We start from the raw sequence: 16,777 nt of genomic DNA on the forward strand, positions 1-16,777 counted from the left end.
AGATGTAGCCACAGAAGCTAGCTAGCTGGCTACACTAGGTTTTGCTAGGTCAACTAATTAGCTGGGGAAGGAGAGAGCAGCGATAGCATGGAAAATTAGTATTGAAACTGTTTGAAATACAACATAATCAATATAGACCCAATTCATTGTTTATGACCGATTATGACATTCATTGCCATCTATTTTTATAATAAAATTGTAGACATTTTTACTGGCACCAATGTTGGAATTGGGGGATTAGATCACCAAATGATTCCCGAGCGCGGTACCGCTGCTGCTCACCGCTCCCCCAGGGGATGGGTCAAATGCGGAGAACAAATTTCACGCACTTAGGTGAGTCTCAATCAGTGAAACTTTAACCTTTAATGTGACCCATTTACATTTTATATCGCATTACCCTCAAAAAGGTTGCAAATGCGACCAATTTGGTCACAGTTTTGAACCCTGGGATCATATTCCAACTAGTTGCCATGCTGCTTCAGCTCATGGAATTAGCATGTAACTGAAATGTGGCCCAAAATCAAAGTTAATTTTATTTATGTAGCACACAGTGTTTTACAGAATAAATAAAAACAGTTTATTAGCAGATGGTATTAAAATTAAATAAACAATATTAAAATAAGAAAATAAAACAGGCGGGATCATATATGGCAAAAGAGAATAGAATATAAGAAACAGTAAAAAAATATATATATATTCCATGTGGGCCATGAAAATAACTGTGCATAATTATACATAATTTTGAGCCCAAATATGCTGGCAAACTCAGTCTTTTTTTCACCCCCAACTCTTAATTGACCAGTGTTTCGCAATTATCATGGCAAATAGCCTCTTTTGGCACAGGGACATACAATTCACATGTTGGCTTCAACCTTGGTAGTCCAACTCTATTATCTAAACCATGCTATTCTGTAGGCGTATGTAGTCGAGTCTGACAGTAAATGTATTTTTTCAGGCCTACGTGGAGTTATACGAGCTGATGAAGGACCAGAACCAACAGGGCTACTGGCAGGAGACAGGCGGATGGGGGGGCAATGACCCTGAGGCCGGGGACTGGGGACCCTCACACATCTCCTACCTCACCTTCAAGAGCCTCATCACGCTTCAACGCATCATGAACACAGGTCAGGGTTGAATGGAAGTATAATTGGATCAAAGGCCCTGTTTCAATACTTTTGATGCAATACCTTCATCCCTATATTTGAAAGTGGACTGATATGAATTGAATTGAGTGAGGGGCCCATTCATCCTTCCTGAATAGAAAAACTCACCTTTTCAGTGCACATTTGGGTCTCTAGTGGGCCTACTAACACACAAAGTTTGAAATAAGACAACCCAGTCCTTTTTTGTGGGCAGCTTAATTCAGAAAACATGATTCAACAAACCATTCAGATTTTCCTAGGCTGCTGACATCACAAGCCCCCCATCTGGAGAAAAAAAAGTAGACACTCAGAAATGTCCTACAACATTTGCATTGTTTGAACTTCTGGAGGCAGTTGATACAGACACATGAAATGGCATATCCAGAACAGGACTGAAACAGAGTGGTATAGAGGCATGCTAGAATGCTTAATCTGAATGATAGTTTCAGCAAATATATTCAGACAGGGGACCCCAGAGACCTACAGTATATTAACTTGTTGAACATATAAGATTATGTGCTTATGAAGCTTTTTTTTTCTTTTATTTAATCTCGAAGATTCAGTTTCATTGTCTTTGGCCCCACCTTTGATAATAAGCGGTAATTGCAGGTGAGTTTTTGGACTTCACCTCTCAGAGTTAATTTCAAAACCAAAAAGTGTTGCCTGCTTAACATCAGTAAAAAAACAAATATTTATATATATATATATATTTTGCCTGTTTGCCTTCTTCTGAACGTTGCATTGTTTGTAAAATTATTTGGGGACCAATATCTTTAGCTAGCTACGTAGCTAAAGTAACTAGCTTACCATATTGTTGTCTTAACAGTTGTTAAAAGAACAGGATACAAAAAACGAACTTGTTCCTTCATCTGAAGCTAGGACCATTTGTGATGGCTACAGGTAGTCAAATACTAAACTAACGTATTAAACAAGCATTTATTTGGGAATACGTTAGCTGGCCAGCATAACAAGTTTATTGGGTTTTCGTTTTGACAACTGAAAAGTTCTGTTAGACAGGAAACACCTTTTCCAGAATTATATTTTATATCATGTGATGATTGACCGACAGGTTTTTAGCGACTTGAAATCATCACATCATTACGCATTGCTTCCTTGGAAGTCTGTCTCAATCCAGACTCCTTTCCAGGCAACTTCAGGCAAAAACACTGCCTCCAAAGGATACTGCCTTGCTAGACAGCAAGGCAGCAGGCAGCTGCCTACCATTTGGGATACAGCCCATGAGTTTGAAGCATGCCCGATCCAGAATGCACCTGTGTAGCCTACTATATTTTCTGTCAGAAATCGGCCACCTCGACAATGAAGTTCAACAATAATTGTTTTCCTTCAGAGTCCAACATAAGGGTTGAACGTCATATCCTTTGTTTTCCTTCAGAGTCCAACATAAGGGTTGAACGTCATAGGCCTAGGCCTATTTTGTTTCACTTGGCTCATTAATGTTTTATACTGACTGAGTCTGTGAATGTAACTGCGAATTTTGTTAAAATTTAGTTAAAAAATATGTTTCAGCAAATAGCCTAAATGGTGTCTTTTATTAGCCTACTAGAAACATTATAATAAGCCTTGGCCTATACAGCAATATACAGAATCTTGCAGACTGTATAGACCTAGGTCTATTATCACGCACGAAGCATGGATTTCAACGCAGCCTTTTCTCTTTGTTGGAGGGAGGGGATATATGAGCGGAAGTGGGGAAATCTGGGTGAGCGATGAGCAAGCGTGGAGCAGAGCAAAATTAACCCTGTGAACGTGGAGCGGGGTTTTTTAACACTCAATTTCGCTCACATGCTCTGGCAGGGGCCTTCCCAATAGAAAAATAAAAGAACCTCAAGGATTCCCCACCCTATCACATATTCATATAAAAATGATTCCCGGTCAAATTACTCTCCGTCCAATTCAATTGTCCAATTTTCTGTTTGACTAGTCAAGATGAACTATGTAAGATGCTCTCACACACTCCCTTGTCCCTCCATTTTTCTCTCAGTTTTACCCCTTCTTTTATACCCTCTCTTTATATATTATATATATAATATATAATATATAATATTTCTCTCTCACACATTATCTTTTATCTTTTATTCTCATTTGCCACCCTGGTCTACCTCATTGTCTGAAACGATGTATGTATTGTAAGAGTTGGACCCAAATGCAGGACAAACAAGGCGGGCAGTGTGTGTCCAGTGAGTTAATAACAGAAAGGTAACCAAAAGATCCAGAAAGTACAAAAAAGAAAACTGAAATCCAGAGGCCCAAAAACACACAATAGACAGACAGTGAAGGGTTAAGGGAACAAATCAGAAAACACAAACACAGTGGCTCAACAGGCAGACACACAAAGGCTGAGGGAACAAGGACTAGGGCTGAAGCTGGGGGACTTGGGCTGGAGGTAACTAGAGAGACTAGAGGGCCTAAAGGGGGACATAAAGAGGGTGAAGACCATGGCAGGGTGACAGGGGGGGAAGACAGAGGGAGCAGGGTAGAACATCAAGGAGAAGGGAAAACAGGGAGTGAAGACAACAGTCACAAAAAGTCACAGGGACCAGGACAGGGAGTGATTTAATATTTCTTGTGGTAATTACCTCATGTCCAGGTGTAGTGATGTTGGACCACGAGGAGCGCACTCTGACCAGTATTGCTGAAAAGATGGTAGATGCTCTGGTCAACAAGAAGGAGATCAGGCCTGGTGACCAGGGTGGGATGCTCAGAGCCTTGCTTCAGAACCACAGGTAAAAACCTCAATCACATGTCTGTATTGAACTAGGCAAGCATAATGATAAACAGCTTTGCTTGAGATTGGTTCATTTTCAAGAAGTTCTCAGAATTATAGCTCAGACTTAGGCCTACTCAGCAGGTTAAGATATTATAGAATCACATAGAAAGGGTCACAGGGTTCAGGGTTCATTTCTCACTGTACTGAATCTCATGTTATGGTAACTGGTAGAATGCTAACTCAAGGACACATTATTTCTCCTCAGCCAATCAACCGCTCCAGAGAGCCAAGCCCTGACTGCTGGGATGGAGATACAGACATTTTCAGTCAAAGAGAGAGTAAGGCAAACAGTGTAATGTGATGAATCACCCCAGTAGTTACTCTAAATATAACATGTTTCTCAAATTTGTCCTTGACACAAACCATTGATAACAGCACCAGTTTATACATTTGTGATAATACATTATTTTCTCAGAGAGATGCATCTGACAGCGTGGAGGACTCCATGGTGCTAGTAGGTAAGTGTACATCTGCAAGGACTATAGAACTTTGACATTATCTCTTTGATGAGCACTGTCTTATCATGTATCTGTGTGTGTGTGTGTGTGTGTGTGTGTGTGTGTGTGTGTGTGTGTGTGTGTGTGTGTGTGTCTGTGTGTGTGTGTGTGTGTTTGTGCATGTGTGTTCAGGAGCTTTGGACTTCCTCGAGCGTCCTACAATGGCGTTTGTGCGGCTGAAGGAAGCAGTGGTCCTGGCCTCTGCTCTGGAGGCCCCTGTGCCCGTACGCTTCATCTTTGTCTTGGTGGGCCCCAGCAACAGCGACATGGACTACCATGAGACTGGCCGCGCTATGACAGCTCTCATGGCTGATAGAGTAAGTGAACTAATGTGAGCAAGAAAGCAAAAGAAGGGAGATATGTGAAATTACCACTACAGTATTTTGTTTTATAACTACACCAATATTACTCATGATAATAAAAGTCATGTTCTAACCGTGACCCTGCCCCCAGTTATAATGTAAGCACAGTTTGACAGTTATTTTATTTTACTTTTATTTAAGCAGAGTCCCATTGAGACATAGATCTCTTTTGTGAGGGAGCCCTGCGTAGAAAACACGCACTATAAAATATAAATACAAATACTACAAATATTATAAGTACATGCTTGTTTTACATAGTACTAAAACAAGTAAATAAACTAGTAATTATATAGTAGTCGACTCACAGGATGTAGGTTTTTGGGATAAGCCTCTCATTTGCACTGGCTATTTCTCCCAGCACCAATCAGATTCAATCCCCCAACACTATTTGGTAAGGGCACTGTTGAAAAAAAACCAAGCTTAGCGCCGCCCAAGACAATGTGATTGGTTTAAAGAAATACAGCATTTTTTTCTCTCTATCCCAGAATGATAATGGGTTACAGTCAGAGCTTTCTCCAGCACTAGCACAGAGCATACTGAGTGAAAAAAGCGAACAGAGAAATGTATGTTCCCTGACAGGGCATAAGGGAGAGCTCCCACCTCACTAACACCCTGGACCAGAGCTAGGTCTGGCTATGCAAGACTAATTATACACAGTAGTAACACTAATGTGAGAAGTGACCGGGTGTCTTTCAGTCATGGAAGTTCTTTCTTTCTTCCGCTTTACACTTCACACAAGGTGTTCAGTCAGGCAGCGTTCCAGGCACAAGATGCCTATCAGCTTATTGATGCTGTGGCTGACTTCTTGGACTGCAGCATCGTGATCCCACCCACCAAGATCCAAGACGAAGCTATGCTCACATCGATCATTGACTTCCAGAAGAAATTGCTGCAGGAGCGACTCTGCCCCTCAGACCCACTGCTGCGCCTGAACAACAAGCCTCGTATGTTCATTGATGCTTATGCACACACACAAACACACACACAAAAACACACATAAACGACTTTGCATTTGTGTACAATATGCTCAGATAGATTCAGGTTCAGACAACTTTATTTGTCCCAAGAAGGGCAATTGATTTGCAGCTTACATACACACACAACTTAAAAACTCACAGGAACTGTTAAATATGATGCCCTTTTAACTTAGAAACATAGTTCATTTGACTGAATCTTTGGTGCTCTGTTGACATTCCAATTTTGACTGAGTTTGTTCTACTTTTATGGTGAAATGTTCTTAAACACATTTCAAATTAGTTTACTGAACATAGTTGTCTGTGTTCCTGTGGAAATTCTTTACAAATAAGCTGCTTTACTTACTTTTCCTAATTTCAACTGAATGGCAAATATGACATTGAAATATGAATGCATAAAGTGCTAACCCCACAGACTACACACATTTTAACAAACCGATTTGTCCTCATTACCCTTGATGGAGACTATAAATCAGATAAAGTATTCATGAGATATTTAAAGCATTATTTTAGCTTACGACCAAAATGATCAAATACCTGTAGTTTCCATGTTGAGATATGAACACCTGAAGCGACATGCTACAATTTGATAGTGTCACCATCTTGCAATGTATGCCTTAGGGTGCTTGTCTACAAAAAGACATGCACCCTACATGGACACAAGCAATTTCAGGCCAGTCGGACCTACGGTTGATTTTAAGTTATGTTTTATATGTTTTGCCAAATTTTCCACCTGCAAGAGATTGTGGAATTTATGGGTTCTTGAGGCAAGTTCCCTTGAGGGCAGATAATATCCTTGCTTTCATAAATTTGCACCAAATGGGGGGAAATGCCAGAATTTAGAGGTTTTTTTTTACATTTTAAAATTTGCATTCTGAATCAGTTACTATAGCGCCTATGGATGAATCATGGCAATTCGTTCTGGAATAGTTACGCATGGTCTCTAGTTGCAGTATGCAAAATTGAGCATTTTTGGTCAAGGATATTTTGAGTTTTTTAACCATTTGCACGAAAATAATAATAGTCTAAGATACAGTATATCCGTATTACCCCAATAAAACATTTTATAGTTCCTATAAATAAATAACCAAGTTGAGTGCATAAGTCATTTGAAATGACTACTGTCAGTGTTCAATAGCCTGATGGCGGAAGGAATGAATGATTTAGTATAGCTATTTGTTCTCCTAAGGGGCACTTTCTACCGGCAGCCTAAGGGCATTACAGTGAATTCACTGGGCTAAACATGGCCAGGCTGGCTGATCATTTCTTTTGCTTTCTGGGCCACCTGTTTCTCCCAAAGGGAGCACGAGTCTCTTTGCTGGACAATTATCTTGGAGCAGACGTTCACAATACTATTTACTATTGTCCTTCACAGACAACCCATTAAACCAGCAAATAAAAGGGAAAGAAGACTTTCAAGTTGTTTTAACCTTTATTTCATCAGGCAAGTCATCAAGAACAAATTCTTATTTACAATACCGGCCTCGAAATTGACAAGAGCCACTTAAGTGGAAAGGGAGGTGGGCTAGAAGATAAAATCTTGTTAAAAGCACAAAAATACATTGGTCACACTTTACAATAAGGGTCACAAAAAACATTAGTTAACTGTTAACTAATGCTTATTTAGGGTTAGGTTAGGTTACTAATTTTAATTAACACCTTAGTTAAGGTTAGGGTTAGGGTTAGGTGAGTTAACCGTAGTTAACATAAATAACATTAGTAAATGGTTAATAGAGACATTAGTTAACTGTTACTTAATGCTTAATAATGCATTAACTAATGCTTATTAATGTACCCTTATTGTAAAGTGTTACCAATACATCAATAATAACTACACATAGACACAAAATACATCAACAATAGCAGCTAAACAAACATGAATGCAACAATAATAGCAACCAAACAAGCACATGACAGAAGCACTCAAACAACATACAGTAATGGAGATAAAGAGAAAGAAACAAATAATTATGGGAACATTACATGGAGGAAAAACATTTGCAGGAATGTGAGAATGTCTGAGATGGCGTCTTTGAAGGCGGAAATTTTTATTGGTGTAAATGTAGTGCTGAATGAAAAAGGTGTAAATGAAAAAGGGTGTATCCACAATGATAAATGAGTCCCAGTATGTGTACATTGTGTAATGTATGTGCGATGTCTTATACAATAGTTGTGCCGCTGATATGTATATTATTCATTTTAAGTAGATGTCAATAATTTTATAAAAGGCATAGATATTTATAATGTTTCAGTATTTGTTTATTCCATTTTCCCAGCATCTAAACCATCTGGGCCTCCTGGTGAGGACCCTCTGGTCCGTACCGGTCGCCTGTTCGGTGGGATGATACAAGATGTAAAGCGACGCTACCAGCATTACATCAGTGACATAACAGATGCACTCAGTGCCCAAGTCCTCGCCGCTGTCATCTTCATCTACTTTGCCGCCCTGTCCCCTGCCATCACCTTCGGAGGACTGCTGGGTACTTTTGCAGTTATATTTGTGTGTGTGTGTGTGTGTGTGTGTGTGTGTGTGTGTGTGTGTGTGTGTGTGAGAGAGAGAGAGATACCTGTAGTGTGTTATGTGTTTACCATAAGTACTGTACTGTATGTATAGAACAGATTTGTATGTGATGCTTCCGCCTACCCATAGAGTAAATGTACTCCACCTGCCACTGTAACTCCATAATGCTTTCTATTCCCCCTCTGTATTATTTCCCTCCATCCTTCCTTCCTACAGCTGATAAGGTGGACAACATGATAGGTGTCTCAGAGCTCCTGGTCTCTACCAGTATCCAGGGGATCATCTTCTGCTTCATAGCCGCCCAGCCTGTCTTGGTCATTGGCTTCTCTGGTCCACTACTGGTGTTTGAGGAAGCTTTCTTTGCTGTGAGTGATGTCTGAAACAAACATCAAATCTCGTCCCGTCCTGTTTTGACCAACCGTTGGGTTGGTGTGTTTTGGGCTTAACAATCATATATCTTAATTAATGCATCTAGAGTTCTCTATTTGGTCATAACCATCATCACTTAAGATCATTTCAAACACAAGGCATAATGTTCAGAAATGTAAGATTCAGAATACTTCCCTATGTGTTAGGTGGCAATACATGATAAGGACCCTTCAGTTTTGACGTAATTCAGCTAATGTCTAACCACCATTGACCAGTAATGATCTTAAATCCACCTTCGTCTCCCATCCAGTTCTGCAAGTCACAGGACATAGAGTACATCGTGGGCCGTGTTTGGGTGGGCATATGGCTGGTGGTCATCGTGACAATCATTGTGGCCTTCGAAGGCAGCTTCCTGGTCCGCTTCATCTCACGTTTTACCCAAGAGATCTTCTCCATCCTCATTTCCCTCATCTTCATCTACGAGACCTTCGCCAAGCTGGCCAGGGTATACTTCCCAGCTCCATCAACACTCACACCATTGTTCCCTTTGTCCTATCTATCCATTTAGTACTATTAAGCTACATATTATGTCTGCTTTCAGCAACTCCACACATTTTCTTCAGATGCATTAGGATGGCACCACATTTCAGAAAATGTACCTTTGCTAATTACTATATAATAATAATAATAATAATAATATAGTATTATTATATACATATAACATAATAACATCCCTGTAATTCTATCATCAAATTACCAAAAATTAAGATGAAGGTTCTCCACCTTCAAATGAATGTGTGATGCCTATTCATTACTCATATGGCGCCATCCTAATGCATTGTGTAGTCCTCATAACCAAATACTGTAAACATCCTAATGCATTGTGTAGTCCTCATAACCAAATACTGTAAACAGAAGATTACTGAGCTTCCTTTTATTTTGTTTTCTAGATTTTCAAGGCCCATCCACTGAACCTGAACTATGACCACCTGAACATGACGGCCGACAACCCTTGGCAACCGGTGGTCATCCATGATCATTTAAACAACAGTACAGGGAACACCGCTACCATCACCAACATCATCAACCCAGCCTACCCCAATACTGCCCTCCTCTCTATGTGCCTCATGCTAGGCTGCTTCTTCATTGCCTTCTTTCTGAGACAGTTTAAGAATGGAACCTTCCTGCCTGGAAAGGTAAGTACACGTCCCAGTAATTTATTTGTACAATGTAATGGATGCAATGTCAAGTCAGGTTTTACAATACATGTAAATATATTTGTATCAAAACATTGTTGCAAAGCATTTTCTACTCTCTACCTCAGATACGTCGCCTGCTTGGGGACTTTGGTGTCCCCATTGCAATTTTCCTCATGATTGTTGTGGATATCAACATAGAGGATACATACACTCAGGTTAGTCCATACACCTCTGAATGCTTCTTAAGCAGGGCTGTTTTGCTGTCAATTTCTTCTAGAAATAATGTAAAATACGAGTACCTTTAGTTTATACATCTTTTTGTACGTTTATACACATGTTATGTCAAGACAATTCACTGCTAGTTAATTTCTCCTACTGAGATACATATAGTTATTCACATGGTAGTAACTGGATTTAAATGTATCAACAAGCAGTATTAGTGAGCTGTATGCACATACATAGAGTTGAAGTACACAGTAAACATGTCCCCAACCAATAATGTATCACCCCTTTGTGTTGCTAGTGATAGTTGATTTTTATCATATACTACTACAGTACTACTACTACTAATAATAATAATAATAACAATAATAATAAATTAAAATATTGTTCATAATTAATAATGAATAGTTGATTAAATTAATTATTGTTGCCCAACTGCTGTTTTTTCCTGGATAGAAATTAGTGGTGCCCAAAGGCCTGATGGTGTCAAATCCAGCAATGAGAGGCTGGCTCATCAACCCTTTTGGTGAGCACAAGCCTTTTCCCGTGTGGGTGATGTTTGCTTGTGTAGTCCCTGCCTTGCTTGTCTTCATCCTAATCTTCCTTGAATCCCAGATCACCACGTAAGTGAATTTAATACCGATTTATCTCAATAAAGACCACTTCAGGATCTAACAGCTTCTTACACAAATGTTGATCTGGCCATTTCTATGCTACAGTATTCGTCTGTCATCCTCTCTTCTTTAATTCTGTCCAAATAGATTTAAAATACCAAAGGGTGAAGTGCACACTATTCTTTTGAAAACCAACTCACTGATCATTAGATGTACTGTAAGCATTTGATCCTAAATATTGTTTTGTACAATATGTCATATCCCAGCAAGCAAAATTACGTCATGATGACGTAGCGTCTTTCTTTGACATTCAGGACTAGGCGAAATCTCAGTCCATATGGAGTTTTTTTTACGTCATTTCCAGGATGTCATCTCAATGACGTTTAAGTGACCTAGGTTCTACACCAGTATGTATGAATAATTTGTATTATATAGCATAAACATGTTAAGAATGCGGATCAATTTGATTTATATTGTTTTTTATGAACCTACCAGTGCTCCCATATCATCAATTGAAATTAGTCTAGACCACATTTCACCTGTGCAATATGACTTATCTTTTTTTTTTTTTAAACATTATTGCATCTTCAAACAAAAAACTGTAACTCAACGCAAATGTTCCCAGCTGGTGAGATAACATTAATGTTTTTGAACATATTAAAAGTTCAGAAAGACTAATTTGGGTGTAGGCCTAGTGCACATTTTCCTCTACAGTAGGCTACCCAGATAGCACTCATAGCCTAGACTACTTTTTGCTGATGTCGGGCTGAGACCAGAAGGTCATATTCTATTCATAACGTCTGAGAAGCATTGGCCCATATTTGGATTTCCCACTTGCTGCAGTGTGATTTTATCACAATATGACTTGAGCTGGCCCCAATCGGCTTGTCCGGATTCGGTCAGGGTCTGTCTTGCTGGGATACTGCATATCATGTACAATAAAGCCCAAACATGCGGTATCCTATGTTTTTCATATTGATATATATATAAGTATATGACTAATGTGATTATATGAGTGTTCAATCTTAAAATGATTCATCCTTAATTCCACATGTACATATATATTTTATCACATCTCTCCCTATGCATACCTCCTCAGTCTCATTGTGTGTAAGCCAGAACGGAAGATGGTCAAAGGATCTGGGTTTCACTTTGACCTGCTCCTCCTGGTGGGCATGGGAGGATGCAGTGCCATATTTGGAATGCCATGGCTGAGTGCTGCCACAGTGCGTTCGGTCACCCACGCTAACGCCCTCACCGTCATGAGCAAAGGGACAAAGCCTGAGATCGAGAAGGTGTTGGAACAGAGGATCAGTGGGATTCTGGTTGCCCTGCTTGTCGGTAAGTACCAGGACTTCTTTTTTACACATCTACTGTATTGTGGGTGGCAGAATTCAAACTTGGCTCGCTTAAGCATGTGCTGAAGGGTGTGTTCAGACTACACCATCACCATTTGTGAGTGTGGTTCGCTCCATTTGGACAACAGTGTGAATTGTTTTTTGCAAACCAATAGAATTAAACCGAACTGTATCCATCCACTTGATGTATTAAAAATCAATAATACTGTATAATAACTTGACAATAATGTAATAAAATTGCTGACCGAATAACATAGGAACCGTTTTATTATTATTACATTAGTTATTAGCTATTACATTATTAGCTGGTTATTATACTATTACTGTGTAACATATTTTCATGACAAAATAATTTGTAGGATAATTTCATTATCAAATCATTGTTTTGAAGTTTTATTTATTGGCGATCAAGTGCCACATTTCAGCAACCTTACTGGTTGATCTATCTGCCTCTGTCACCCTCTTTGTCTAAATGTTCAATTTAATTCAATTCAAAGGCTTTATTGGCATGAAAGTTCAGAAAAGCATTGGACCTCATTCACAAACTTCTTCTTAAGTGTCTTCTTAAGAAAAGTCTGTCAGATTCATGAACGTGTTCGTCAACCCCAGAGTTGTTCACGGCTGTGTTCTCCTAAGTGATGAATGCCACCACTTCATTGAAAGCGTATTCTCGTTCACCTGAATTAGCTAAATGCCCCACCAGCCCCATATAAGGTCATGACACTACGGGCCTGTGTGCACACAGAACTCATAGAGAGGTACTGCGAAGGCACGTTGTTATGAGAGAGAGAGAGTTATGTCCAAACAAAAAGCCGCAACTGGTGGAGCACAGGTCAGTAAATGTAGAAGAAGCTTCAACAGTTCTGAAGTGGAGGTAGGCTACTTCTGCAGGAAAGTCACAGCAGACGAGACATCTTATTTTTGTGCGTGGCGATGCACCAAAGATAGCAAATGTCTGGTTGTCACTCCCTCCCTCTCTCCCTCCCTTCTCCCTCCCTTCGGCGGGTTGTTGACCTGCAGTTCTATGTTGCTACCACAAGAGGCAGTGTTTTTTTGTGCTTGGCTGTAAGCCAGCGCACCTACCACAAGAGGCAGTGTTTTTTTGTGCTTGGCTGTAAGCCAGCGCACCTACCACAAGAGGCAATGTTTTTTTGTGCATGGTTGTAAGCCAGCGCACCTAGAAAAGCGTTTGTCCAGGTATCACTCCCTCCCTCCGGTCAATGTTAACCTGCATTTCTCTGTTGGCTATCTCAAGGCAAAGTATAAACTCAAAGTCTATGGCATTAAGGTACATCCTTACTAGGGATGGGGATCATTAATTTTTATTAATATTGATACCGTTATCGAGTCTGCTTAATGATTCGGGTCCTTATTGATACCACTATCAATACTTTTCACTCTTGTGAAATGAAGCCAAGCACTTGACCGTTTTGCACGCTCTGCCATTTTCTCAACAAGCAAACTTGTGAACGAGTCAGGCAATAAAATAACAGCGGTTGGCATGCAATTCTATTGAATTCAAAAACGTTATCAATCATGTTTGTGCACCACGATCGGACAGGACGTATAATGTGGGTGACCAGACGTCCCGAGCGGTGGACCCTCGGGAGTGGCGGCCCAATATGCCACTAACCTGTGGGATCCTGACGTATTTGGATATGGCGAGACCAGGGGGCAAAACCCATGTGCCCAGTGGGCAGCTGCACCCCTGCAGATCCTCCAAGTTGCCAATAGTCTTTACTAGTAAAACATATTAACCCTTGTATTAGTTTATGAGTGCTTGTGTTTATTGGCTTTTACAATGTGCTCTCCTCAGGGCTGTCGATTCTCATGGAGCCTATCCTGAAAATGATACCCATGACTGCTCTGTTCGGAATCTTCCTCTACATGGGAGTCACCTCACTCAATGGCATCCAGCTATGGGATCGCATATTACTCCTGTTTACACCTAAGAAGTACCATCCTAATGAGCCGTATGCCACCAAGGTAAACTGTCACCTGATCACTTGGATCACAATGTGTCCTCGCATAGCATTGCAAAAGTTTTTGATTAGGCTAATTCTTACATTTCTGCAATATTATACATCATGTCAGATTGTTTGTCAGAGCCTGTGTCATTAGATACATTACCTTTTTCACATTAATCACCTTCATTTTGAAAATATTCTAACCCAACTGTAGTTTTACACTATACCGAATGTAGTACCGATGGGCTACTGTGATGCCTTTTTGATTGAGCCTGTAACATTTACCCTACATACCTAACATTTACCAACCTTCTTTGCATCTTTCACCCCTATTTTCTCCATTGTTTTGTTTACAAACTTGTTGGTATGTCTACCATGAACCTTAAACATTGAGACCATAATTTCATTGATCGTTCCAGTATTGAGCTATTGCTGGTCTTCTGCAGGCTTTCTCTGGGCTACAATGGAAGTCAATGGAGCATATGTAAATGTGTTGGAAAAACTATGATAAATGTGCTTTTCCGAGACAGGAAGCACAGGGTGTAATCTTACCAGATTTAAGATCTTCCTTAAAAGTTACCATGGACATTCTCAGGTCAGGGTGTTCCAAAGGCTGGGGGCATAAGAACTGAAGGCTGCCTCCCCTGGTCCTGGCTCTAGGAACCATTAAAAGCTCAGTGCCAGAGGCCCTGATTGACCTACTACAGTAGGTGTATATTTTAAAAGCATGTCTGATATATATTTTGGTATTTAGGTATGTGCTCTCAACCTTTTATAGTTTATACTTGTACCTCACCCCATTGCCAAGGGTTAGCTTATAAGTGTAACTTATAACTTAAGACAACTTGTCTTCTGCTGGCAAATCATTATTAAAATAAATGGAGGTGTCCCATATGATCCATATTCCTATGTTGTCAATTGACAGCGCTGTCACAGAAAAGGTCAATAGCATTCCGAACAGGCACGTTTGAATGTGCACACGTGCGATTGGCACGTTTTTAACAGGCACTGCACTAATGATACAGAGAAGGCTTTGACACACAATCTGACATGATTTATAACAGTGGAAAAATGTAAGAAATTAGTCTAAACATCAAAAACAACAGAATTGTCATGTCTGGACGTTTCCAGAATATCCCATCCAATTTTGGAAAGGTATGGGAGCCTTGTTTCCATTTGAATATTATATTTAGCTAAAAACAGGATCATTCTATGTGTAGGCCTTTTGTGATGCCAGAATAGGGATGCAGATTAATTGCATTTTCTGTCCATCTAATCCTTTCACTTGTACTGTACATTAATTGTTTATGACTAGAGAGTCCATTAGGTATTTCTTGGACATACTGTATCCTAACTCTCTACCATCAACCAAATGTTTGACACAGGTCAGCACTATGAAGATGCACTTGTACACCGTTATCCAAGTTGTGTGCTTGGTGGTGCTCTGGATCATTAAGTCTAGCCCAGCCTCCCTGGCCCTGCCCTTCGTCATTATCCTCACTATCCCGCTGCGCATGTTCATGACTGGTCGCCTCTTCACCAACCTGGAGATGAAATGTGTAAGTGATCATAATTTGAACACAAAAAGAACAGTATAACACAGCATATAGTAGATCCATTTTGTTTTGTAGTCTACTTATCTACTATGTGTGTTTGTGTACATAAGTTGCAAGAATTTGTACCATGTGTCTTTGTTCCTGACAACACATCTCCCCATGGTTTGGTCCTAATGTAATGCATCTGGAAAGTACCCTTCACTTTTTCCACATTTTGTTATATTACACCCTTATTCCAAAATGTATTATTTGTTGTTTTTTTTAATCAAAAAATCTGAACCCAATACCCCACAATGACAATGTTTTTTGTTCTTGTTTTTTTGCTATTTTGGACATTTACCCCCATTTGTTGTCTGTCTACCATGAACCTGAAAGATTGAGACCATAATTTCACTGATCATTCCAGTATTGAGCTATCTGCAGTTTTTCTGCAGGTTCTCACTGGGCTACAATGGAAGTCAGTGGAGCATATATAAATGCTTTGGAAATCTATGATAAATTTGCTTTTCCGAGACGGGAAGCACAGGGTGTAATCTTACCAGTCTCGGTATGCTCTCCTCTGAAATGTGTTGGAATTTGAATATACCATGTACGTAAGTATTCAGACCCAAGTCTTCTTGGGTATGACGCTACAATCTTGGCACAGCTGTATTTGGGGTATTTCTCCCATTCTTCTCTGCTCCTCTCAAGCTCTGTCAGGTTAGATGGGGAGCGTCGCTGCAAAGCTATTTTCAGGTCTTTCCAGAGATGTTCAATCAGGTTCAATCTGGGCTCTGGCTGGGCCACTCAAGGACATTCACAGAGATGTCCCGAAGCCTCTCTTGACTGTGCTTAGGGTCATCCTGTTGGAAGGTAAACCTTCGCCCCAGTCTGTGGTCCTGAGCCCTTTGGAGCAGGTCTTAATCAAGACCTGCTCCAAAGGAGTCCAAGGAATTAACTAGAGAGGACAGAGGCCAGAATGATCTGCGAAACAGAAAGGGAGCTCCGGAGATCAGGGTGGTTTACCAGGTGTTTCCTCGTTTGGTTGTGTTTCAGTTGGATGCAGACGATGCCAAAGTGACCTTTGAAGAGGAGCCAGGACAGGATGTGTACAATGAATCCCAGATGCCATTGTAGAAATGTCCAACCCTTAACAGGCCTTTGTTCAGAATTGACAAGTTGTTTTTTGGAGGTGGGAGGGTGGGGGCATTACCTCTATAACCTTTTTT

General features: G+C 40.2%; 1 protein-coding gene across 1 annotated transcript; it reads left to right on the forward strand.

Moving 5' to 3' along the window:
• Positions 1-979: 979 nt before the first annotated feature.
• On the forward strand, positions 980-16,685 carry slc4a1b (solute carrier family 4 member 1b (Diego blood group); the record flags this gene model as incomplete). Its single annotated transcript, XM_084456429.1, has 16 exons — positions 980-1,124; positions 3,751-3,886; positions 4,136-4,208; positions 4,346-4,388; positions 4,560-4,744; positions 5,529-5,733; positions 8,040-8,243; positions 8,501-8,649; positions 8,964-9,158; positions 9,604-9,849; positions 9,978-10,067; positions 10,531-10,697; positions 11,788-12,029; positions 13,863-14,032; positions 15,399-15,572; positions 16,605-16,685. 16 exons carry the CDS (start codon positions 980-982, stop codon positions 16,683-16,685), a joined length of 2,505 nt encoding a protein of 834 aa, XP_084312555.1.
• Positions 16,686-16,777: the final 92 nt, after the last annotated feature.

This window comes from Borostomias antarcticus, assembly GCF_949987555.1.
Source record: "Borostomias antarcticus genome assembly, chromosome: 22".
Lineage (NCBI taxonomy): Eukaryota > Metazoa > Chordata > Actinopteri > Stomiiformes > Stomiidae > Borostomias > Borostomias antarcticus.